We start from the raw sequence: 27,094 nt of genomic DNA on the forward strand, positions 1-27,094 counted from the left end.
ACTGTTTGGGCTGCTGTGATGCAAGTAGTGAACGTGATCACTGAGATGCTGCTATCAAGGGTAGTGACTCTGGGAAATGTGCAGGTCGTCTCCAAGTGGGCTCTTTCCCTGTTCTTTGTTTAAAATGCTTGGTGGTGGCAGTATACTGTTCAAGGACAAGGCAAAGTTTGTACCTTGGGAAAGTTTTTAACCTAAACTGGTAAGAATAAGCTTAGGGGGTCTTTCATGCGGGTCTCCACATCTGTACCCTAGAGTTCAGAGTGGGGAAGGAACCTTGACACCACCTCTCCTCTCACTCATCCCTCCTGTCCTCTTGCTAGTCCCTCCTGTCCTCACATTCATTTTGTGCTTTCCTGGACTCTGACATTGTCTCCCTCCACGCATTGTGCTGGGCTCTTTCAGCGTGGGAGGACTGCATGAGTTCAGAGAACATTTCATCGTAAGTGCGGTTTTTTCAGCTTCTAATCTTTGATAGCCTCTGGGACGGAGATGATACGTGGAGCGATGAAACATTTGCAGCTATGGGAGGGAAAAAAGGGAGATTAGTCTTTAAAAAGAGACATTTTAGAGAACAATGGGTAGACTCTTTCATGGTTAACCAAGTTGTTAACATTACATAGCACATGTGCTTTCTTTACAAGGTCACATTTTGCCTCTTATATCGAGGGCCTGCCGGTATGGTGTGAGAGATTACACACGCAGGGCCGGCAGGCAACAGAATTTGGCTTGCAGGCAGACATGGTAAGCCACTGTCTTTTGGCTTCTTTAACCTTCCTAACATGTGGAAATGGTTTCAAAAAGCAGCGCCCTCATTTCACATACCAAGCACCTGTTGGGTTGGCCCTTTAAAATGGGTTGGCCATTTAAAAGGAGGTGCTGCAGTTTTCGGGTTAGCGTGCAGCACAAACCCAACTAACCACCCCACACACGCACACACACACCCCCAATTTCCTGGGATGATTGCTTCACCCCTCCCGCCACCGTGTGGCTAACAGCGGGGATGATTTCTGTTCAGCTACAGGCAAACAGCCCAGCAGGAACGGCCAGCTCTGAATGTCCCCTGAATAAAATTCCCCTATTTCAACCAGGTGACCATGAATGATATCACTCTCTTGAGGATAACACAGAGAGATAAAGAACGGCTGTTGCTTGAATGCCAGCAAACACCGGGACCATACGCTGCCATGCTTTGTTATGCAATGATTCCAGACTGCGTGCTTCTGGCCTGCCATGGTAAAGTGTCCTACCATGAAGGACGGAATAAGGCTGCCCTCCCCAGAAACCTTTTGCAAAGGCTTTGGGCGTACATCCATATATTTTTCAAATATTTTGGCATTTTGTCTTTTCGAACAGAGTTCTGATAGCACGGATTCATCTCCCCATACAGCGATCAGATCCAGTACCTCCCGTTCGGTCCATGCTGGAGCTCTTTTGCAATTCTGGGACCGCATGGTCACCTCTGCTGATGAGCTCTGAATGGTCACCTGTGCTGATCAGCTCATCACGCTGGCCAAACAGGAAATTAAATTCAAAAGTTCACAGGGCTTTTCCTGTCTACCTGTCCAGCGCATCTGAGTTGAAAGTGCTGTCCAGAGCGGTCACAATGGAGCATTCTGGGATAGCTCCCAGAGGCCAATACTATCCAATTGCATCCACACTACCCCAAATTGGACCCAGCAAGGTCGATTTCAGCCCTAATCCACTCATTGGGGAGGAGTACAGAAACCGGCTTTAGGAGCTCTTAAAGTCAGAAAAAATGGCTTTATAGTGTGGACGGGTTCAGGGCTAAACCTATCTAACGCTGCTAAATCCGACCTAAACTCATAGTGCAGACCAGGGCTAAGACAAATAGGGTATTGGCTGTGCTGCAAAGAAAACCATGACAATGAGTCTCAGAGCACAAGTCAAATGTTTGGGGTTCATGGGCCTTGAGCTGGAGGGCTAAAAATAGCATTATAGATGTTCCTGTTTGGGCTGGAGCCCGGGCTCTGAAACCCAACAAGGGTCTCAGAACCCCACTCCAGACCAAGTGGGAAAGTATATTTTTAGCTCCACCATCTGATCCCCATGCATAAGCACCGACTCCGTGGGTGCTCTGGGGCTGGAGCACCCACAAAGAAAAATTAGTGGGTGCTCTGAACCCACCACCAGCCAAGTTCCCTGCCCCACCCCTCCGCTCCACCTCCGCCTCCTCCCCTGACCGCACCACGTCCCAGCTCCTCCACTTCCATCCCAGCGCTTGCTGCTGCCAAACAGCACAAGCTCTGGGAGGGATGGAGGAGGAGCGGGAACCTGGCACGCTCACAGGAGGAGGCGGGGCTGGGGCGGAAATTTGGGGAAGGAGTCAAATAGGGGCAGGAAGGGGGCGGAATTGGGGCAGGGACTTTGGGGAAGAGGTTGGAATGGGGGCGGGACAGGGTGGGGCAGAGGTGTAGTCGGGGCAGGGCCGGTGGCAGAGGGGGGTTAAGCACCTACCGGCGTCATTAGAAGTCTGCGCCTATGGCCCCATGAGCCCAAGAGAATTGACCCGGGTTCTGAGAATTGGTGCCATGAGTTTTTCTTTGCAGTGTAGACATACCTTCAGATTCTAAATCTGATCTTTTATTGTCTGGCATGGGGTGGTGATAGATTAAAATAATTTTGGGCCTGATGTACAGTCCATTGAAATCCATAGGAGCCTTTCTATCAATTTAATAAGCTTTGGCTCTGGAGCATATAAAATCATTCATTTTTCTTGCACTTTCTTTGGGCTCCGCATTCCTTTTTATAAGTACTTTGGACATCTTAAAACATCCCCATGCAAAGTATTTCTTTTCAAACATCAACACTTATGAGACACAAACATCAGCTGCTCACACAACTTCTAGTAATTTAGTAATCCGATTTTAAATGATCGTTAATAGCCATGCTATTCTAAAGGGCTTTCCTTAAGTTAATGTACTAACAAAATTAGCATGGTTGTGAGATGCCTTTATACACCAGAGGGTTATGGACATCCTCCAAAATATTTTTGAGCAATATATATTACCCAAGACGGAGTTATCAGACACATATATATGAGTGCACCAAATCAATAAAAGTGTCCAGCAAAAAGGTTAATTAAAATAAAGATTAAAATATTGAAAAGATTAAAACTCATGAGATAATGAGGTGCTGAACACTCTTAACTCACGCTGATTTCAGTAGGAGTTGAGGATACTCAACCAGGAACAGGATTGGACCCTTAAAGTGACTGCCAACTGGATACTTTGGTTGTATTACTTATTGATGCAATGCTAAATTCAGTTTTATTTCTGGGTATTTACCCTAAAATAGTAAACCAAGCCGCAATAAACTATATTCGTAACATTTATTTTCAATTTAAAATTTGCAAATGACAGGTAATTATAAAGCTGATGATTAACATTTACAACTTTGGGTAGCTGTCTCCATAGATATTTTTTATCTTAGACATTATCATCTTCCTTAATGAGAGTTTTGTTTTCTGTTTATACCAGCATATACTGTACATTGATATAATCATTCAGGAATAATATAAAAACTACATCATACTGACTGAGTGTAAATGAAGATTAATGGTGCAATTAATTTACAAATATCTCCTATAAATATCTGTTCATGTGGATCGCTGCCCTCTTTGTCATGCTTATATGTTTCTTGCAGCAATTCTTAATTGATATAAACTTCCTAGCTGGAAATGAATCTGAAAAAATTGTTACCTAAGAGAAGTATCCCTCTTAGTGACTTTGAAATCTGTCTTGTTGTTTTGCTTACAATTTTTGTGTGTGTTTGTGCTGGATTAATTGCACTTGTATGGGTACAAAGCAAGGAGTTGCAACAAGGTAAGTAGTCAAGATTTAACCTTTAAAGGAGCTCTCTGGTAAGTGCTCAAACTTGGAAGCCAACTGTTGTTGTTATTGTAATTATTTTTCATGTTTCATGCTCTGCTGTGACCACTGTTGCTTTAAAAAGATTCATTACAAACAAGATATGCAAAAATTTAAACACTTCAGGCCTGATCCAAAGTTCATTGAAGTTGATGGGAAGACTCTTATTGTCTTCAGTGGGCTTTTGATCAGGCCCCTGGACTTTAATCTCAATAGTAAAGATTATAATATTTGATCAGATGTGTCAGAGGAAAAATTAAAAGCTACACTGGTTGGGGTATTTTTGTTTTCTTTTGTTTTTCATTAAAGTAGGCGGTATCATTTTTGTAAATGTCCTTTATCGAAATACCATTTTATTTGACAAGCTTCTGGCTTGGTCCTCTGAGGTACTGACTTCCATGTAGTGTTGCAGATTCTCCACGTGTCTTGGGATCACATTTTTTCAGAGACAAACAATATTACTAGTTTATGTAATACTTTGATTTCAAGTGCCATCCTGCACAGTACCTTCATCTCCCAACCTTGTGGATAGTGAGATGTGAGGGCACTCAGCTGGTAGTAGGAGGTTCTCGGCATATTGCACAGTCAAGCCCTTGATAGTCAAAGTAGGTTACTGTCACTGTCAATGCTAGTTAGTTTTTCATAGGAAAATGCACTTTCACTAAAATCAAAACAAGTCACAGGAATGTGTCAATTTCAATGACATTTCAAATGGGAAAGTGTAGAAATGAATCATTTTAACTTTCTTATTTCTTTTTAAAATACTTTTTGCAAAATCATTAGATGGGGTATGTGGCAGTGAACCTCTTTTTTTTTTTTTTTTTTTTTTAAAAAAGATAGGTGGGGAAACATCTAGTCTGAAGAGCCTGCTGAGACTTGGATGTGAGATAGGCACCTGGGTACCTAGACTGAGGCAGCTGTGCGCATGCTCACTAGTAGATTTGTAGGCACCGTGGGGACATGAATGGCAGAAATTTTGCTGCTCTAGAGGCTTTAGATGCCTACAGAGTTGGGCAGCATCTGGTCAGGGGGGTCAAGGACTTCACTGGTGCTGAAATGTTGGATTTAGGTGCATAAAGTGGCAGTGAGGTGTCTGTCCTTTTCTGAATCTAGCCTTTACTACCTACTTGCACATATTTTTTTTCATAGTTTATAAAGCCACAAGGGACCACTGTGATCTTCTAATCTGACCTTTTGCATACCACAGGCCATAGGATATTCCTTGAATTAATTCCTGTTTGAACTTGTTTTTTATAAACTCATCCACACAATCATGTATGTTCTGATAGAAAAGGTCAGTCACACATGTCATATAATAATTCGTTCAGTGAAAGCAGTATTTTCTCAAAGGGGTGTATGTGTATATAGAAGTTCACAGAGCTTTTACTTGTAGAAAGCCAACAGGGTGAGACTTGGTGCCTGCAGTCCAAGAACTTACAAACTTTTAATGGCTCATTGCCCACCATGCTTCCCTTGTATCAGTTAGTTGCTCTAGCTGGAGGAAGCTGACCAGTCATTGCCTCTTTCAGCAGGCAATATAGTGGTTCTAGGAAGCTCTGAAATGAAGATATAATTGAAAGTAATGGGATTATAAAAAAATAGCATGGATTTAAAGATGTTAGCATTGTGAAATAGTATCCTTTAAGCAGCAGAAAAGAATCTGACTTTTCTTTTGAAACCAGTGCAACACAAAGAAAAGCTCTGAATAGAATGTGAAAGGAGAGAGTAGCAATATTTTATGATGATCTTTATTGGAAAAGTCAAATGCAACCTCTTGCTTACATCTCTACATAATTCAACACTTCCACTGTTTTGTTTTTCTTTAAATAATCCAACTGAAGTATATGGAAACAGTCATGCAGCCACAGGAACATTTAAAATACTGTCAGGAGCATCATTCAGCCCTGGTTTACAAGACAACTCATCAGCTGACTTCAAGGCTCTTGCCTTTGATATTCAACAATTGGTAAGAGTCTGTGGTTAACTCAAGAGGATATAACAGATAACATGCCATTAACTGTATTGATTTCTTAAAGGCATCTAATATCGGTTATAACTTGTTGGGAAATTTCTGACAAAACATTTTTGGAAAATGCAGATTCATCAAATATGAGATGGTTCCATCGGAAACCTGCCTGGGGATTCAGCTAGACCAGGACACTGGGGATCCCTTGGTCCCTGTCCTCAATGCCATGGCCTGGCTATCTAGGAGCCCTGGCAGCTGGTGACTGAAATTGACATGATTCTTGTCCCTTTAACCACTGTTAATTGAATAGCAGCAGTGAAACTGACAAAAATGTCAATTTCAGTCACCTCAAGGAGCATATTTCATTTAGGAAGAAAAACATGTGTGGTGTTAAAATCATAATTGTAATGTGTAATTGTGTATATTTCTAACTTGTATTTCTTCAGAATTTTTCATATTTTTGTATAGATAAATGAAATCTATCAAGCAAGTCAGCTGAAGAATGAATATAAGAACTCTGAAGTTTTGCAGTTCAAGTGGGTATATACTGCAGTTCATAATTTTTAAATTTAAAAATCCTCATTAGATTATGAATCTCAACAGTGCCTAAAAAAGATTTTGTCTCTCAAAGGGGTCCATTGAGAACATTTCATCTCTCCCCTTCCTTTGATGAACACTATTGTGAGAAGCACAGTGTAGTTATATTCCTCCACAGTGTAGTTATATTCTTCTCAGAAGCTTTGGCCAAAGGGTGTCAAGCAATATACAGTAATTCTCTTCCACGGCCAGAAAATTGTCAAAATTTGAATGAAAAATAATTTTAAAAATCTGTAAATTTTTTCACAGAAAATGTGTTTGCCTTTTTTCAAGCTCTACTGAGCGTGCTTCATCCAGAGTGGTCCCAGACCCTGGCGGCTTAGAGAACTAGAGACAAGTTCAAGATTGAGGGACAGATCCTCAGCTGGTTTAAACTGACCTAGCACCAATGGAGATACCTCAATGTACGACAGTTTAGGATCAGCTCTTCTTGGTGGTGATAGAGATTAGGCTACTATTATAACCCAGACAGACCCACACCTCGTGCATTTTGAACAGTATAAAACATGTGGGGTATACTCTGTTTTATTAAAGGATGGTTAGCTTTATTTCCCTCATGCCAGTTATGCCACAAGCCTAACTAAACTTGAGTTCAGTCCAGTCTGCTCATGTTTCAGTGCGGCCCTGATTCAGCAGAGCATCTGCTCAGGACCATCCCTATTCACTAAACAACTTCAGGACATGCTCAAGTCCCAAACATTTCAATGTAGCTTCAAAGGTATACAGCAGAGCACTTGACCACATGCTTAGGGATGGATTGCTGAATCAGAGCCTGAGAGTTCAAAACAGGCTCAAAATCAGGTCATCAAACAATGTTCACTTGTACAGGGCAGGAGACATCAGTGCTATTGAAGCAGAAAGTAATGCTCCTGAACAATATTTGTAGGTGTACCATACATTCAGGGATTGTATCAGACAGACAGAGGAGTATGTAATTACTATGCCCCTAACAGTACTTTCTCCCACACAATCTTCCAAAATAATAAAATAAAGCATCTGATTCTCCATTACTCCGTTGCAGAGTGTGTGTACAACACTGCTTTTCTGATCTAGTAGCATCATAAACCCACTCTGCATTGGCATAAATGACTACAGAGAATCAGGCTTTCAGTAAAGAAAATAGAGGAAACCCAACACTGCATTTTCCTTTCTTTTAATACAACTGTGAGAGACTGAAATGAGACAAACAGAGAAAGAGAGAGAGAGAGGATACCAGAGCAGCACTATGAATATGTATTTAAAGAGTAGGGTATTCATATATTTGTAAAGAGCTGTTTTCTCCATTTATAAGCATACAGGAGGAGATGTTAGTGAGCATGAAATATTCTCCCACAACCATTTTCCTAATCATAGATGATTACATATCTAATATTATTTCTATTTTTATGAGCTTTAAAATAACATGGAGAGGTGTTTCATTATAGTTTCGGTCACTAACCATGGCTAGGCTATTATTTGCCAACGCTGGCTCAATCAAAGCTAGCACAGGTACATTTACCCAAGACAGAAATTACACCCCTGGAGCAATGTAGATTTACCCTAAGTGGGTTGATTTTCCTGAGGTTTGATGCTTCCTCTTCCCCTCCCCCCAATACACTCCTATTAACTTATGCCCTCTAGACATTTTATGGCAAAATAGATTTTTTTTTCCTTTTCTTTTCCTTTTGTACAGGTAAAGTGGGAGCCAAACCTCTGTGAAGTCACAGGGAGACTCCATTAACTTCAAAGGACTTTGTATCAGGCCCCTACATTCTTTGGAATAATCTCTATTCCTGTCCACTGTGCAAATACTTAAATTATTACTTTGACTCAGCAATTATTTTCTACTTGACTCTTCATAAAAAATTGTTTACCCTTTTGGGAAATCTGATTATTGTCTCACCCTTGGAACTCGGCTGAGTAACAAAGACAGCAATAAAAGCTTTTGTTTACTCAGCATGGCCTAGGGGTTATCAGAATCATTTAAGACATTAGTCTTTTAATATATTGCAAACTGTGCTCAGTGCAGTGATAAGATTAATCACCTCATATCAAAGAGTGCTGTTGAATCAGTGGCAGTCTGCTAGCACAAATACTTTGCAATAAGGGCGGTCACTGCTGTTTTTCAGCAGGGAGAGAAAATGTCCTTTTCTCCAATAAGCAACATTATATATTCAACTCAACCAAGATGTTGCTATAAGTATAGACCTGAATAACAGGGGTTACTAATAGAGCTGGGTGAATATATACATTTTCAGTTTGATAGCAGTTCTGAAAAATCAGAAGGAAATGGTTTGGGGCTGACTCGAAACTGAATTTGCGGGCAATTTTTGGTGAATCAAAAAGTCAGAAAAAATTGTTGCAGATTAAACTACACGTTGTTGTTTTTTTTCCGATTCCAGACAACTTTAAATGTTTCTTAATAAAAGCAAAAGAAATATAAGGGACTTAAGGCCACTCACAAAACAGAAGGAGGATGGGGTGCAGTCCTCCCTAATATCAAGGGCACTTACTTGGAGTGTTGGAAACTTGAGTTCATGTCTCCACTCTGGAGCAGGAATTTGAACCCAGGTCTCCTATACACCAGGTGACTGCCCTAACCACCTGGCTATTTAGTATCCCTTCAGTTTTGCCTCTTGAAGCTGTTCCACTTTGTATTCAATAGTGAACTATTCATTGGGCAAAAGAGAGAGAAAGAAACTCTCTATCTTGGTGATTAGAGTATTCACCTGGGAAGGGGGACACCCAGATTCCAGTTAATTTTTTTTTTTTGAAAGTGGGACAGCTTCAAGGGGAAAGACCCAGTATCTTGGTGGTAAGGACAGCTATCAGGGGATATAAGAGGCCTTGGTTCAAGTTTCATCTCCAGAGTGGGGATTCAAACCTGGGTTTCCTACAGTCCAGTTGAGTGTGATTGCTAGTGGTCTTAAGGGGATGCCACCACCACCTTCTGACTTATGGGAATGGCACCTAAGTCACCTTGTGAATCTAGCCCCCAGAATCAAACTTTCAGTTTGGACATGTCAAAATGAACCATTTTGAAATTTCTCATATTTTTTTCAAGTGAGACGATTTTCCAAAGTCGATAAAAATTCACCACGTTTTGGTTGTCACAAATCTCTATTTATTAGTGAAATAATGTTTCTGCAGAAAATTTTGCCCTGCTCTAATTACCAGGGCATCACTTTAAATGAAAGCCTGTCCCCAAAGAAATTAATGGAAGTTTTGCCATTGACTTCAGTGAAAACATGATTTCACCCTGTATTGTTTCATGCGAACAGCCCCAGTGCTTATTGAATCCACCTGTGACACAAACATACTTAACTTTGGGGTCACAAAAAGAAGTACTTTACATGATGTTTTATCATGTGGATATTTCAAGGCTATTGTCATTGTTATAAAGCCTAAAATGCGAGACCTAATCAAGACTCAGTGTGGGTTTAGCTAAACACAGGTCCTGATTCTCCTTTCATTTACACCGGTATAACACAATTGACTCCTTTGATTTAAATGGAGTTACTTTTGATTTACAGCAATGTAAGTGAAAGGACAATCAGGCTTCAAGTTTCTAAGGTGTTCAGTACTTTTTAAAAATTATCTCCCTTCACCATATCTCTAGTTGCTCATCCATTATACCCTGACAGTTTGAGTTTGGTGGATGGAACCTATTATTAGAATGAGATCCTCATTAGATTCATATATTCTATAGCCAACAGGGACCACTGTGATCATCTAGTCTAGGGATCAGCAATGTTTGGCAAGCGGCCCACCAGGGTAAGCCCACTGGCGGGCCAGGGCAGTTTGTTTACCTTCCATGTCCATTTACCTGCCACAGGTATCCCTCGGCCCATGCCACTTTCTGCAGCTCCCATTGGTCTGGAGCAGCAAACCATGGCCAGTGGGAGCTGTGATCGGCTGTACCTGTGGACGCAGCAGGTAAACAAACCGGCCCGGCCCACCAGGGGGCTTACCCTGGTGGGCCGCGTGCCAAACATTGCTGATCCCTGATCTAGTCTGATCTCTTATATAAACACAGGCAACAGAACTTCACCAAAATAATTCTTGTTTGAACTAGAGTATATATCTTTTAGAAAAAAAATGTAATCTTGATTTTAAAAAACAATATGTCAAATATGTTATTCACTTGGTATTTTGTGTAATTAACTTGTTTTTTTCTTCTGTGGTGTTTTCTGTTTGGCAGAAATGGCAGCATTATCGTAATATTCAACCTATACTTTGCACAGTGGGTATCTAATGAGAAAACAAAGAATGAACTCGTTTTAGGAACTAAAGCAAATAAAACTAGCCTTTTGCAGACTATTAACATTGATGTGAACAGCATAGAAATCACAGGTAACTATGAAAATTATTTGCTTTCTTTGAAACCTTGAAATGTAAGTCAATTGCAGACATTGGCACTCAATCCTGCAATGGCATATATGCAGGTATACAAATCCACCCATGAAAATTCCATTACAGGAGATTCCTTTACTAGCTGGCACAACAGAGGCTACATAAGTTGTAGGGAAGAAGGCCCAAATCCTCAGTGGGAGTTAGGTACCTAAATACTTTGGAAAATCTTGACCAATAGCCTGTGAGCTGTTCACAAGTGATCTCCTTTAGCCAACCTGGAAGGAGCATTCACAAACCACACTGGGAGCGATGCAGTCATCTTCACAGAAGGGTGTGTCAGTGTGATATATATGCTTTAAAAGGAAAACAAGAGGATAAAATAATGGTGGAAGCCCAGTGAAATTCCATAATATTAATCCTTTATTTATGGTGTCCATCATTTATGATACCTACCAATGTCCTTCAAGGTAACGTAATTAAGGCCCAACAATGTTATTTCATAAGTAAATGCAATTCTTTCTCCCAACATTTGGACCAAGGGTAGTGAGAGGTTCTAGTGTTCATAGAAAGTGAGATGTTCTGCTTTGCTTGTGAAGGCAGATAAGGGAAGGAAGTGGAATTTCATGTAAGTGGAAACAAACATTAAGAATGGAATTTAAAAGGATTTGATGATTCAGTTTCATTTAACCAGAAAGGAAAAACTCTGAGTTGTCAATAAGTGGATGAGGTGATTCTAAGCATCATAAATATGATTAAAAAGTGGTGGTGGGACCCTCGATACCCAGAGGGAAGAGGTGTATGAGTAATGGATAAGACCTGATCCAAAACCCAGTGAAATAAGTAGGAATATTCCCATTGACTTCAATGAGTTTCGGAACAGGCTGACAGTGAGGAAGAGAATAAAAAATTAATTTGAATCCCTTGAAGTGGAAGTTGATTAACTCACATTTTTAACCTTGTTTGAGACACTATTAAGTAGCTACTGATTGCCTTCATAAGGGGAGAGAGACATCTGGTGGATAAAGTTTCTTACACTCTATATACTAAAGGCACATTTCATGCTAGGTACTTTAGGTATTCAATGACTAAATTCAGAGCCATGACATCATTATTTATCTTGACTATTTGCACCATCTAGAAGTTTGTTTGTTTTTTTCTATAAAACAGCACATCATTGTGGAAAATGATTGACCACTATATCCCAGAAATTCTGTAGAAGAAAATTATGAACTGAAAGGGTGATATATCTACTTGTGAGCTTCGGAGTAGCCAAACTTTTGTTGCTGTGAGAGATTAACAGGTCTGACTTAAAATGAGATAACAGCTGTGTATTCCTCCAGGACTACTGCAACAATATGATATCAGTAATTGAACATCCAATTAATCATTAGAATGAAAATTGTACATAGCACTTTAACTTCCTAAAGCTCAACATACTATAGCAAGAAAAGTCTCATCTCCATTTTACAGATGAGGAAATTGAGGCACAGAGGTGAAGTGATTTGTCCATCATCCCACAGCTTCCATAGTGATAGAAAGTAACTTTCTTTTTGGAAAATTGCTGCCATACCACATTTTAATTTCAGCTCATTTAACTGATCCAAATATTGTCTTATGCGATGCAGGTGCCTCAAGGAGTACTGTGATATAAATGGTAATATGACTCAAGATGGCTGCTTGAAAAGATATGTCCCTTCTGACAGTCACAGATGAGTCCCCATGAGACCCCAGACACACATTCTCTATAAAATCCTTCTTGAAGAGGAGAAGGAATAGAGATTGAGGAGCCTGTGTGCATGAGAGAGAGTTGGGAGAAAGGGCTTGATGTGGAATGGTAATCCTTGGTGAGCTTGCAGAGTGGGAGGAAAAGCTGCAAGAGAGGTAGGATATTCACCAGGAGAGAACTGGAAAATTTCAGATGGCTCAGAGGAACATTCAAGTAAAAAATATTTGAGGTATTCCTACACTAATGTGAAACTCCAAAATACTTTATACAGAAAGTTTACACTTAACTTGATTTTGTTCCAACAGCTCCTGAAACTCTGACTACAAGCCCACCTCTATCATCATCAGGTCAGTACTTCTTGTAAATGAAAACTAGCTTGTGTGCCCAAGTAAGGTACAATAACAAATGTAGGGCCAGATATTCATCCTGTGTGAATTGGCATAGCTGCATTGACTTCATTGGAGATGCACTTCAGTACAGCAACTGGGGAGCTGGTCAATAAAGTGATATGTCACCTGAAGTAATACCCTAGATAATCTAAGACGCTTGGATTTGAACTCACCTATAATGAGGAGACAAACTTTTGTATTTTGTATGGAAGTCCTTGGAGTCTAGTGATTTAAACCAGTCTGGAAAAAAAATAAAAACAAGCATAAATCTTTGCCCACCCATTGACTCCAAACAAAAACTTTGTAAAGGTTCAGATTGGTTTAGATAAGGCCAGAGCTATCCATCCTTATGTTATGAGAGATGGTTAGTGCAACAACTTTCCTGAGCTTTGATTCCATTCTCAATGGAAATCTTATGGGGAAAGGCACACTTAGGTTTCGCTGGACACGGGGATGCTGCCACAGCTGCTGGGCCTTACAAATTTAGAATCAAAGGTGAGCAATTAAAGCCAGTTGGAAGAGGCTCAAAGGGAGAGACTGAGTTTCCAACACTGCATGCAATTGTAATGAGAGAAAATTGTACCCTAAATGATCAATCACTATGTACACACAAGCATCCTTGTTGTTAACTACACCACACACTTTGCACCTGATTTTCAACTCAGGTCTGTTCTTCCTCCAAAAACAAAGCCTCTATCTCTTGAGCTGAAAGATGCTCTTCATTGGCTGTGATAACACATCTTTTTTTGAGATGAGATGATCACACTGAGGTCTTGGCAATAGTACATACGCACAATAACCAATACCTTAATCAGCAGCCAAGGGCCTATGGTAGAGGAAGAAGGTGCTTTGGGAAGAGTTGGGTAAGAAGAAAAAAGTAGACTATTGTTAGAAAGGTTAGGAGGAAGGTGTTGATGGGATAACCAACAGATAAGCACCCAAACTTTTCAGATTTTTTTTGAGAACCATCAAAAAAGTAAATCTACACACTAGAGTGTTTACAGATATAGATTAGAACTAAACTAAGGGTTATCTCAACTATGTTTTGTTCTAGCAGAGCCTGCGAATCTCACTACAAGTCCCCTTCCATCAGCTTCAGGTCAGAACCTTTGCATATCATGAGAATACAAGATAATGCTATTGTTTGTTAATGGAAGAACCTGGTATCTACCTGAAGTCTCTCTCTCTCTCTCTCTCTCTCTCTCTCTCTCGCTCTCTCTCTCGGTTTGCATGCATACACAAATATATGATGAGATTAGCTTAATAAATCATGAGATTTAAAAATAACATATGTTGGATTATTTATGTTATGTTATGAATTGTTGACCTTTTAAAGTTAACATTTTCAAGCTTTTCTACAAAGCCAGGAGCAACAGAAACTTAACTATTTAGAAAATCAAAACTGAGATTCTCACCTGACTCCAGGAGCTGGAGTTTTGAGACTCATGAGAGTCGGTGGCTTTGCTTGACGCTGGACAATGTCAGAGTAGCAAATATGGGCTTCTTTAAAGCAATAATTAACACTTTTCCAATAGTGGGAAGATTTTTATTAGGCCTTTAAGGGATAGGAAAAGTGCTCCTGAAATGTTTTAATCTTGAGGTTGGTTTGTTTATATAAATTCAGAACCACTCACAACAAGCAAGTCTTCGGTTGGTAACTTAAATATAGTGAAAAGGTTGTTATTTTACATAGAAGACTTTGGTATCCATTCACTTGTACAAATTATGGGCCTGAGCCTACAAATACTTCATACATAGACTTTCCATTGACTGAAAAGGGAGAGCCATGCACAGAGCAGACCTTTCAAGATTGGGCCCTAAACACAAAGGATATTATATAGTATACGGTGTTGGATTAATAGAGCTATTTTTGCAAATCGTGGACTACAGGGGATATTTTGAAAAGCACAAATTACAGTCAGGTGCTTAATTCCCACTGGCTTTCAGTGGAAGTTTTGTACCTATCTGCCTGTAGCAGGGTGGTCACCCGCTCCTGCCTGGAAGGACTTAAAATGGTCCTGGGAGAGGGCCGGGGCTGGGAGCCTTAGGCTGGGCTGATTGGGAGGCAGCCTCAGATATGGCCACGCCCCAAACAGATTCAGCTGACCCTATAAAGGGGCTGCTGGGCTGAAGCTCAAGAGACTCTCTCTAGCTTCTGAGAGGGAGGGACATGGCTGCAGGGACCTAAGCAGAGTACCTAGATTAGAGCAGGGCTGGGGAAGGGCCTAAGGAACTAGGGAGCTCCAGCCAGAAAAGCCCCAGGCTGCGGCCTAGCATTAGGCCCAACAGGTACTGGGGCTTCAGGGGACAGCCCAAGGTGAGACAGAGGCAGCAGGTCCAAACTCAACCTTGCCTGTGATGAGTGGCTTATACTGCAGTCTGCCCCAGGGTGTTGGGGGCTAGCTGGTGACTGGCAGGAGCCTACGACTGAGGCGAGGTAGGGATAGGGGGTGGGAGGTCCCCCAGGGAGGGGAGACCCTGCAAGTGAGGGGTTACTGCCAGGGGTCAGCACCCCAGCATACAAGGGGCACCAGGTCCAGGAGGGACACGAGGGCCCGGTGTAAGCAGGACAACGGCCTGAAGAGGGCGCTCCAAGGCTGGAAGTGGAGCTAATTCCCAGGACACCAGCAGGAGGTGCCGCAGGGTTGAGTCCCACCTTTGAGCCATGTGTACCTTTGAAAATATTTCCCAGAATCATTAATTAGTGCAAAGTATGAGAAACACAAATGCATTTCAGATATGTCTAAGCATCTGCAATTTTTACATGTACAGTAGCAATTTATACTCCTCTATGGATTGTGATTTAGAGGTAATTTGTTTTTCAGTCTTAAAATAAAAAAAAGAAGCATTTTCAAACAAAATACCAGTTTTCTTATGCCCAGAAGATAGCAGTACAGTTTGTTTTTTTGAATAGGAATAAAAATGGAATTGAAGGTATCTTTTGTAAACACAACCCTCTTATTGCCTATTAATTTCACTCAAAGCATATCTCTGGATATTTGGTGTAGTTTTGTTCGTGTTTTTTTCATTGTGTCTAGAAATGTACTAAGTTCAAGCATCTCACCAAGGTTTGTGATCATTCCCTTTGCTGATAAGTCAGTGAAGAGTTAGAGTTGAATGGTATGTTTAAGGTTCTTCTACTTATCCTTGGTGGTTGTTGTGGAGAAAGTTGGAATTCCCATTTCACATTTGCAGTGCCCTGTCCAACATTCTTATTCTGCATAAAACAGGCTATGATATAAAGGCTATGAAGTGTATGGCCTATTGCTTGAGTGCAAATGGCAGATTTTCTTTCTTACACCTTCACTTTGTATTGCAAATATTTTATTTACAGGGTTGTTGCAAAGAAGCTAAATTAATTATTTGCAATTGGGCTTCACTGCAGAGGATGTAAGGATGATTCCTACACAGAAGTCATTCTTTTTTTAGATAACAAATCTGAGGAACTGTCTCAAACTGAGGTGTCAGTGGAGGAGGTTTTGAAACAAATTGATTATTTAAACAGTAATAAGTCACCAGGGTCAGATGGTATTAGGGTGACCAGATGTCCCGATTTTACAGGAACAGTCCTGATTTTGGGGTCTTTTTCTTATATAGGCTCCTATTACCTCCCACCCCCTGTCCAATTTTTTCACATATTCTGTCTGGTCACCCTAGATGGTATTCACCCAAGAGTTCTGAAGGAACTCCAATCTGGAATTGCAGAACTACTAACTGTGGTATATAGTCTATTGTTTAAATCAGTCTGTCTACCAGATGACTGGAGCAGGGCTAATATAACAGGTTTTTTTAAAAGGCTCCAGTTGCAATCCTGGCAATTACAGGCTGGTAAGCCTAACTTCAGTACCAGGCAAGCTGGTTGAAATTATAGTATAGAATAGAATTACCAGACACATGGGTGACAACAATATGTCAGGGAAGAGTAAATATGGCTTTTGTAAAGGGAAATCATGCTTCACCAGTCTATTAGAATTCTTCGAGGGTGTCAACAAGTATTCCGACAAGGGTGATCCAGTGTTATAGTGTACTTGGACTTTCAGAAAGCTTTTGACAACGTCCCTCACCAAAGGTTCTCAAGCAAAGTAAGCAGTCATGGCATAACAGGAAAGGTTCTTTTATGGATCAGTAACTAGAGATAAGAGATAGGAAACAAAGGGTAGAAATAAATGGTCAGTTTTCACAGCAGGGAGAGGTAAATAGCCAGGGCCCCCAAGGATCCATATTGGGACCCATGCTGTTCAACATGGTCATAAATAGTCTGGGAAAGGGGGTAAACTGTGAGGTGGCAAAGTTAGCAGACAATACAAAATTTCTCAAGATAGGGAAGTCCAAAGTGAAGATTTACAAAGTGATCTCAGAAAACTGGGTGACTGAGCAACAAAAGGTGAAATTCAGTGTTGATGAATGCAAAGTAATGCACATTGGGAAAAAAAACCCTAACTGTACACACAAAATGGTAGGTCTAAGTTAGCTGTTACCTCTCAAGAATAGTTCTGTGAAAACATCTGCTCAGAGTGCGGCAGCAGTCAAAAAAGCTAACAGATTGTTAAGAATCATCAGGAAAGGAATAGATTATAAAACAGAAAATACCATAATGCCACTATATAAATCAATAGTATACCCACACCTTGAATACTATGTGAAGTTCTGGTTTCTCCAGCTTAACTATATATAATTACAATTGCAAAAGTTGCAGAGAAGGGCAACAAAAATTATTAGAGGTATGGAATAGCTTCCAAATGAGGAGAGATTTAAAATGCTGGGACTTCATTTTAGAAAAGAGATGACTAAGAGGGGATATGATAGAGGTCTACAAAATCATGAATGGTGTGCAGAATGTGCATAATGAAGTGTTATTTACCCCTTCACATAACAAAATCACCAGGCGTCACCCAATGAAATTAATAGGCATCAGGTTTAAAACAAAGAAAAGGAAGTACTTCACTCAATGCATGGTCAACCAGTGGAACTCATTGCCAGATGTTGTGAAGACCAAAAGTATAACTGGGTTCAAACAAGAATTAAATTAATTCATGGATAGGTTCATCAATGGCTATTAGTCCAAAATAGTCAGGGATGCAACCCCTTACTCTGGGTTTCCTTAAACCTGTGATTCTCAGAAGGTGGAGGACAAGATAGATCACTGTCAAGATTATCAAGATAGATAATTGTTCTGTTCTGTTGATTCCCTCTGAAGCATCTGCCACCAGCCATGGTCAAAAGACAGGATACTGGGTTAGAGGGACCATATATCTGATCAAGTGTGGTCAGTCTTATGTTCTTATAAGTATTTTGCCCCTTTTTTCTTAAGTCAGATCTTTTCCACCTTCACTCATATGCATTTACTAACAAAAGCAAAAACAAATGTACGTAGAACTGAGTGATTACCCTTCTCCTCACCTCTATCCCGTGAGGTATGTACTTCCAGGATGCTTATCCAAAATGTCTTTATGGTTCAATCCTGCTCCATTGGCAGAATTTTTATTCACTTAAATGGGGTCAGGACTGCACTCTTTGGCCCTGATCCAACAATTAGACCCATGTGGAGGGACACTTACACCCTTGGGCAGTGCTGTTAGTGTGACTCTATACAGACTTAAGGGTCCACCCCCAGGGAGCTGATTGCAGAATCTGGGCAGAGAATTGTACAAAAATAGATTTTTTTCCTCAGAGATTTATAATATTACTAAAATTTGTCCTTTAAAGGGCTTTTTTATTAGTGCTGTTCAAAATGTGAGAATTTTTTTTCCATGACAAATTTTAAATTCTTTATGAAATGATTGAAGGTGAAAAAAATGAATTTCCAATTGAGTCAAATAAAAATGATTTTTTTTCATTTTGCAAAAAAAAGTGATAAAAAGATTTCCACCAACCCATCCTTTTGAGCTTAGTTCTAACAAGAAGTGAATGTTCAGTTTTCATATTTCTGAACTTATTCACCCTTCTGTACTAATATTCACCTTTCAGGTATTATTTATTGACTCAGAGGATGTAAAAAACCATAAGCAAGTTAGACATACCACTCACATAATTGTTGTGTAATCAGGTTTGTGATGGAGTCCCAAAGGCAAGTCAGTTCTCCTTTCTAATATAATTTTATTTTTCCCCTTTTCTTTTTTCAATTATTATTTCAGTGATATGTTTGCCTCCTGAAGAACCTTGTGCTGATGCCATAAACTGCATAAGTAAAGACTTATTTTGTGATGGAGTACCAAACTGCCCAGATGGTTCAGATGAATCTGAAAAAATATGTGGTAAGAATGTAAAGCTCTGAATCAATCTTTAAATCTGCTTGTACTTGTCAATATATTAAGCAGTAAAAGTATCTTCCAAACCAATCCCACTAGAAGTGAAAAATAGAATTCAAGAAGATAATTTACTCTTTAAGAAATGTATGAAACTATAGATTAGCTTGATATTTTTATGAATATTTGTATGCTTTAATGCTGAAGCAGCATAAGCCAGCTCTATTCATCTAATGGAAAAGCCGTTGTCAAATAATTTACCAATGATATCCAACATTGTGCTATCAAATGATGTTGCTATGCAGCTGCAGAACCACATATGCCATCTCCAGAATGCATTAACCTTAATTTCTTGGTGGAACCAGTACAAAGATGTCCCTTGTGATAGTTGATAATGGTATCCTACTTCAATCTGATGTTCTTCCATTGCTCACTGTTCTCAATTAGCTTTTAATACTGTTGACAGGGGGATTCTACTGCACTGAGGCAATTTATAGGTCTCTCTTTATTATCTCAAACCTGGTTTCCATCTTACTAGAATGTTTGCAATGGAACTGATCAAATATTACCAAAAATGACTCAGGAACATCTAAAGAATAGGTCTGACCTCAAATGGTGCTGAGCCCCTTCTTCAAATTGTTGACTGCTCTTGTTATGTGCTAACTGCACCTCTGACCCCTTTCTTGTCTCTCTGGTCCCTTGCCTGTACCTGTCTTCAGGTGGAATCTCATTCTTCTCCTCACACTTAGCTCAAAACCAAGTTATACTCCCTTCTGGGAACCACCACTTATCACTCTGCAGGTCCGTCAGAGTTTTGGACACTTGAGTTTCCTCCTTTTGGAAACCTATGACCAGTGTTAGTGACCTTCTTGGGGAAAAAATGTAGTTCTTTTACAATTGGAACAAAGCACTAGAGAAAAAAAGCCGCCACACATACTTAAATCTCTTGTAATCTTGCACTTCACTACAAACTTAGCCAAATAAATTTCATTCCAGCCATCAATTCCCATTAAATCAGTGGAAGTGAAAAGGAATTCAGGAGTTTGCGTAATTGGGCCTTTGACTCAGAAAAAGTTTGATGCAATAGCACCTGGCAATGATTTAGCTAAAGTTTGTACAGCGGTCTGAAGCAGTACATAAATATTCCACGGTATGTGTAATACAAAGTATTCTACCTGCAACATTTAAATAAATAAACCAATCATTTTTTATGGTTAACAGTAATTGCATATTTTTATTAGAATAAATAACACTTTTTCATAGCATCATAAAAATGCAGGGCTGGAAGGGACCTTGAGAGTCATCAAGTCCAGCTCCCTGCCCTGAGGCAGGACCAAGTTTGCTTGTGAGGTCAGTTTTGCTCACAGATTTTGCTTATGTTTTGTAGAGAACTAATAGAAACACTTGTAAAATAAGGGAGAATTCAGTGAAATCTTTGACTGCTCAGTTCCTTTGAAAAATCAGAACATTATTTCTTACTTAAAGCAACATTTATTTAGATTGCATTGAATATATAAAACTGAGTCCAAACTTGCATGGGTCTTTAGGACAGAGATGATGTGCAATTATGTCACACAGAAGCTTGATGTAGAGTATTCACAAAGCAAAATCCAGAAGTTACAGCCTGCTCTAGGGAGTTACTGGTGGTATCCTTTTCCTTTTCATTTGTGCTGGTGGATCAAGCATCCAACCTATTCTTTTCAGTTCACATTTTCACTGAAAGCTGTTCTTCACAACCTGGGGGAATATAAAAGTCTGGTTTCAGGATAACATGTTATTCAGCCCATCACCCTTATTTTAGATTTTGAATCTTAAATCTTATGCTCAAAAGTAAAGAGCTTTTCCAGGCTTCTATATTTAGGCTTCTTAGCAACATTTGCAGAGCCAGTGTACAGAAAGGCAATAAGCAATGTGCACATTTGGGAGAGCTGCCAAGTTTTCTACCTCTTTGATTTTTCACTCCTGTCCCATCCCCCAGAGTGACTTAATACAGCTGTATAATAGCTAAAGTTGTCTGGCTTTTCAGAAGTGCCACAGAGTTTTACAATGAGATTTACAGACAATTTATAATTCTTGTTCAAGTTCTTTGGCACACAAAATGTGCTATTTCCCTTTAAACAACTTAAACAACTAAACTACTTGATTCCTCCTCTCCTCCCCCCAGTTTATTTCTCCCTCTAGTATTACTGAATTTAGCATATGCTAGAGATGTATAGATACATTACAGGAAAGGTGAAATTCTAACCGTTTTTTCCTGCCTTTGACAAACTGTAGTGAAATCCATAAGCTTTTAAGCAGAGATTCAGACAACGGATGATGAAAGATACATTCATTTTCTAGTTTTATCAATAAAATTTCCATGAAATATTTCTTTCTGGCTGTGCTATGGGCAGCAACAGCAATAGGCAATACTGAAGGGCAGTTAGAAATAGTACTTAAGGGGTCTCCAGAGAAGTAGGGAAAGCCTAAACTATTTTTATTAATTAATTTTGTTGGAAAAGCAGCCATGTAGCACATCAGTCTAAAGAGAGGGAGTTTGGGCGCTCAGCACTTGGGGGCATTATTTTTCATGACGGGCGCGAAGACCCCTGTTTTTGTCTACCATAATAAACCTACTTCACAGCATCGCTACTTTGCTAACAGAGATTAACCTACGTTAGCAGTGAAGAAATAAACCTTCATCGACAAGTAAAGGCTCTGCACATGAAACAGATGGGCTGGATCCTACTCTTTTGAAGTTAATGTGAGTGTTGTCATTGACTTAAATGAGAGCAGGATTAAATCCTAAATGCACCCAGCCTCCAAGACAAGTGGTTGGAGCTGTCCAGATTCTCGCGGGGTGGAGAAGCAACAAGAGCAATTTCCAGGAAACCCCACACTGGACCAAAAGGTCCTTCTTCTGTCCCAGCAAGGGAAGCAGCTGGAGCTACCCAGGGGCTCCAGCAATGCAGCAGAAGAAGTCAAAAGAACAGCTCAGACTCTGCCTTACCCTGACCCGAGGTGCCTCCTTTCTCTGCAAGGGAAGTAGTTGAAGCAATCCGGAGTCACCGGTGAGGAGGCTAGGGAAATCCAAAGGGACAACACCATTAGCCCTGTGCCAGTACCTTTAAACACTAACTCTTTGTGACTGTTTGGGGAAATCTCCTGCTTGGATAAGTGGATTTATGTTTTAATGCTCTTGTGTTGTGTAGCCCTCTTACAGTCAGTAAGATCTGTGATGGGGAGGGTTGGATTAGGGGCAGATAGTGTGAGAGAGCAGATAAAGGAAAGGGGGATGGGAGACCAGCAAAAGAGAATTGTTGAACAAACAAAGCACATGCCAAACTTTGCCTTAGTCATTATGGGGTGATAACTCTACGAGGCTGGCATCTATTTTGCTACACATCTATAAGAAAATACCACACCTTTGTGCACTTGATAAATTTAGCACATTATTATTATTAATAATGGGGTAATAGTCACATCCATATTAATAAAGACAAAAATATCTTACTAACAATATATAACTTCTTATGATCTGTATCAAATTGAGCAACTTTCTCTTGCTCCCTGAGTAATATGTGGCATTGCATTTAAAATATAGTAGCTGTCCATTTTTCAAGTAAAATATCTAAATGGTAAATGGAAAGCATAGGGAAAAACATTTATGTTATTTTAAAAATAAGACTACCCTAATGATCAGTGTCAGTGAGGATACAGGAAAAGTATTTAATGTTAGATTTGGACAATGCCTCTGTTTTAGCAAAAAATACCCTATGGAATTCAAAATGTGCAAATGTAAAACTTTGTCCATTTTCATGTTCTTACTGGGCTTTTTGCATTTGTGTTTTTGGTTAAATTCACTGATTTTTAAAAAAGGTGTGAACCACATCCTTCATGAGCTCCAGGATGAATGAGCAGTAGGAAATATGAACTCTGAAGGCAAGATCCTGTGTCTATGTGAATGCACTTAATAATAATAAAACAGGGAAGGAGAATACAAAAAATGAATGGCTAGATAAGCAGTGTTGTCTCTGACTACTGTACAATGTTTTCCATAATATGTCAGTGAGACAAAAAAAGTCAAGCTTGTACTGTGAAATCATACAGTTATAGGAGTTAGAAATAGGAAAGATCTATTGGGTCATTTAGCTTATCCCCCTGTCAATGCAGGACTGTTCCCTATAATACATTTTACAAATTGTGGATATAAGTCTGTTTCTGAGCCCAGTTTCATTCAGGCAATACCTTCAAATTTCATATTGTACTATGGCAAATATTAATGATTATTTCTTTACAGCTACAACTTGTGATGGAAAATTTATGTTGACTGGCTCCTCTGGATCTTTCCACTCTATTAATTATCCAAAGCCTTATAATTCAAACATTGTTTGCCAATGGATTATACAGTAAGTAGCTTCAAAACATGTTGTTTCCTAGCATCTATTTGATTGTAAGGTGTTCTCATTTCCTGTATATCAGAACGTACTCCCTGTGTTTTGTATTCCCTGTTAAGATGTTCATGTAAAATGTACAATAGAAATTTCTTCCATTTATGTACACAGCTTTCTTTAAAACAAGGCACAAACTTCAAGAGTCAAATATACCATCAGTTTTTTCACTTAAGATATTTGATGCATGAGGTGGTAGGGATGGTGTGAGAAACCTCGGGTACTCACTTTCTATATATGTAAGTACTTGTCTGCTCTGGATAATTTGGGTGTATTACCACTCAGTTGACTCTCCATTCCACAGAATGTTATCTTTCATAAAAATATTACTGGAAATATTACCTTCAAAGCAATAGTTTTAGAAAGAGATAACTGTTGTTGACGAGCAGGATTTTCAGATGTGCCTAAGTGACTTAGGGGCACAAGTCTCTGCTGGAAGTCAATGGGACTTCTGTTCCTAAGTCACTTTGGCCCAGCTCTTCAAAGATTTTTAGACACTTAACTCCCACTGATTTCAATGGGACTTATGTGCCTAAATATCTTCAAGGATCTGGGCCTTAGGTGCTTCTGAAAATCCCACTCTATGCCAACTAGCACACTCAAAAGTACTTTGAGAAGCAAAGGTTCTTGTAATGTCTTTGTAAAATGGCAGTCTTGTGATCCTCATGTATCCAATGAGGGTGATTAATTTGGGAGTTAGACACCCAATTCTCACTGAAATTCAGTGACAGTTGGGATCCTAAATCACACAGGCTCCTTTGAAAGTCCCAGTTTTTGAGGTTGTTCTGGCAGGGCAGGTACTTAACTTGCCCATTTATCTCAACTAGTCAGCAGTGTATTTAAGTCTTCTGTTTTCCTTTTTATAAACACATTCATCACTCTCCAGCTTCTGATATCTGCAGTGCCATTCACTGATAATTGCTGGCAAACACTAATTATCAGTTATAGTAGATATTATATATTAAGGGTCAGGTGAAACTTCGGGGTAGGCAAGACAAATCAGACTCCTGAAAGGGCCACAGTAGTCTGGAAAGGTTGGGAACCACTGATCTAGCGATTTTGGACCAAGATTTTCAAAATTGGGTGACTAAAATAAGGCACCTAAATAAGTAGCCTGAGCACCCAACAGCTCTCAGTGACATCAGTGGAAACAGGTAGGTACTCAGCACTTTTAACAATCATGTACCTAAAAAGGGTTTAGGACCCAAACTGTAGCCACCTAATTTTTAAAATATAGGCCTTGGTGATGAATTTACCCAATTTAAACACATGAAATAAATTATGGCCCACATACCTACAAAAATGGAATAAGGCATAAGGCCCCTATTAGAGTCATTGGGGCTCTGCCTGAATGAAAGTACCCCTCTGTGATGGGGTGTCCATCCCAGACAAGGCTTGAAGGGGTAAGGTTGGCTATCAGGGCCAATGTGCTTCCCAGGCAGCACCTGGAGGAGGAAGCAGGGACCAGGAATTAATTAGGCAAGGCTCAGCTGAACAGGAACAAGCAGGGCCTGCGTAAAGCCCAGGAGCTGAGAGCAGAAAGGGGATACGTGGAAGTAGGCTCTAGTCACTCCCTGGAAGAAGGAAGGTGTGTTTGGGGGTATAGAGATAAGTAGCCGAAAGTTACTTCCTAGGAAGGAAGGAGGTGTGTGGCTGACAAACCCAGAGAAGGGGGTAGAGTCAAAAGGTAAGGAAAGTCTTTGGGAAAAGGCAGTAAGATCCAGGGTGGAGCAGAGCTTGGCAGCTGACTAGAGGGTCCCTGAGCTGGAACCCATAGTAGCGGATGAGCCTGGGTTCCCCTGCCAGCCAATGGGGAAGTGTCACAGACCAGGCAGTAGTGAGTAGACTCCCTTGGACAGTTTGCCTTGAAAGACTTTGATGCCCCAGAAAGGGAGGTCCAAGACACAAAGAGGAAGCTGTAGCTGCTGACGTAAGAGGGGCCACAAGGTGAAAGAGGACGATGGGTGGGGAGACCACCACAGATGGGGACAGCACCTGGAAGGAGCTAATCCCCAGAACAGCCAGGAGGATGCACCCCTAGTGGTGAGTGAACCCCATGACATCATCCCACAAAGGTCAGAGTAGGTCTGGATGAGAATGCTTTCATATTAAAATACTCCCATGTCAGTAACCTGAATCAAAATCATCCCATCAGTTATTACTAACAATAATACCTAGCCTTTATATAGTAGCTCTCTAACACTTCTCTGTCATGAAGTGATGAGATTGTGCTGCATAGTGAATTGATAGATAAAGGAGCATCACAGATAACATGCAAACATAAGAGGAAGTGTCCTGTATCTAAGGGTTAACCTTTGGATGCCACACCCTCCGGTGTAGTTGAGTCAAAGGCCTTTTAAAGGTTCATCTACTATGTCCAACATTACAGTAATGATGCATCAAATGTGTGTAGCTACATGTTTCTCAATGGGAAAAATAATTGTCTAGTTTTATTCTTCAGTTCTCTGCCTTAGAAAAGCCTAAGTACTCACAATGAAAGCCTGAAAAGATCAGCTGGGTATCTCCTAACTCAGACACTTGTCTTCCTTCAGGGTGCAATTGTTTCTTTGGGGAATCTTTTGAATTTTTCAGTCACCAATGGGATGCATTTTATGTTGTTCTTGTTAGAAAATATTTATTAAAAAAAATCAACCTGCAGCACAACCAAGTTTGATCTTTTTCCATCCTTTCCTTCTCTACTAAGTAACCAGAAAGTTCAGCAGTGACCCCTGATAAAAGATGTTTTCTGTGTTCCCTTTTCTAGTTGTTTCCTTAATAAAGATATAATTTCATCTTTTTTTTTACCTAAAGCATAAAAATAACATGATGGCAACAGTGTGGTCAGTTTCCCTCCATCATATTTAATTACACAAGCAGTCCTCCCCCAGTGTATTTATTTTTCACAGCATTCTTCATCTTTTCATTTTCATAAATATATATATTTATGTTTGTATCTGTGCACAGCCACAAAAGAAAAATAAAAAGGATTACAAGCTGTATGAAACCTTGTTCCATGTGTATCTCCTAACTGGTTATGACAGGCATGTTGCTTTCAAATCTGTATTTGGATTTCCGCTGGGAATCACAACCACAGAGAACAACAAATCCATGGTTCTGTTGGAATGATTAATTGATTTTGGCAGTGGACTTATGGATCTTGGACCACCATGTATTTCTGATGGGGAGAGTAGAGAGAGAATCATTTAGAAAAAATATGGAGAATGTGATGGAGGGGGAGGAATAGGATGCAGCACTTGTGATATTGAACTGATGCCAACAGACTGCTGTGCAACGCTTAGAAGTGAAGACATAGAGCCAACTCATAGGTTGGACAGCTCCGGTTCTCCTGAACTTAAATTGTGGTTTTGGAACAAGGAGGAAGGTAGCATGGACTAAGTCATAGATTCTGAAATCCTTTCTCTTGTTGATTATTGAAATACTCCACAAAAGTTCATTTGACTTAAATGAAGCTACTTGGGAATTAAAGTGATACTCATCATGAGCCAAGTATCAGAAGAGGGC

General features: G+C 40.0%; 1 protein-coding gene across 1 annotated transcript in view; it reads left to right on the plus strand.

Annotated features, from left to right (window-relative positions):
- Positions 1 to 5,628: 5,628 nt before the first annotated feature.
- Positions 5,629 to 27,094, plus strand: part of TMPRSS15 (transmembrane serine protease 15) — an 88,296-nt gene continuing 66,830 nt past the window's right edge. Inside the window, 6 exon segments of the mRNA XM_073329227.1 lie at positions 5,629 to 5,853; positions 6,322 to 6,389; positions 10,631 to 10,827; positions 12,814 to 12,859; positions 19,024 to 19,151; positions 23,422 to 23,530. Of these exon segments, the coding sequence (XP_073185328.1) occupies positions 5,629 to 5,853; positions 6,322 to 6,389; positions 10,631 to 10,827; positions 12,814 to 12,859; positions 19,024 to 19,151; positions 23,422 to 23,530 (773 nt within the window).

This window comes from Lepidochelys kempii, chromosome 1, assembly GCF_965140265.1.
Source record: "Lepidochelys kempii isolate rLepKem1 chromosome 1, rLepKem1.hap2, whole genome shotgun sequence".
NCBI lineage: Eukaryota > Metazoa > Chordata > Testudines > Cheloniidae > Lepidochelys > Lepidochelys kempii.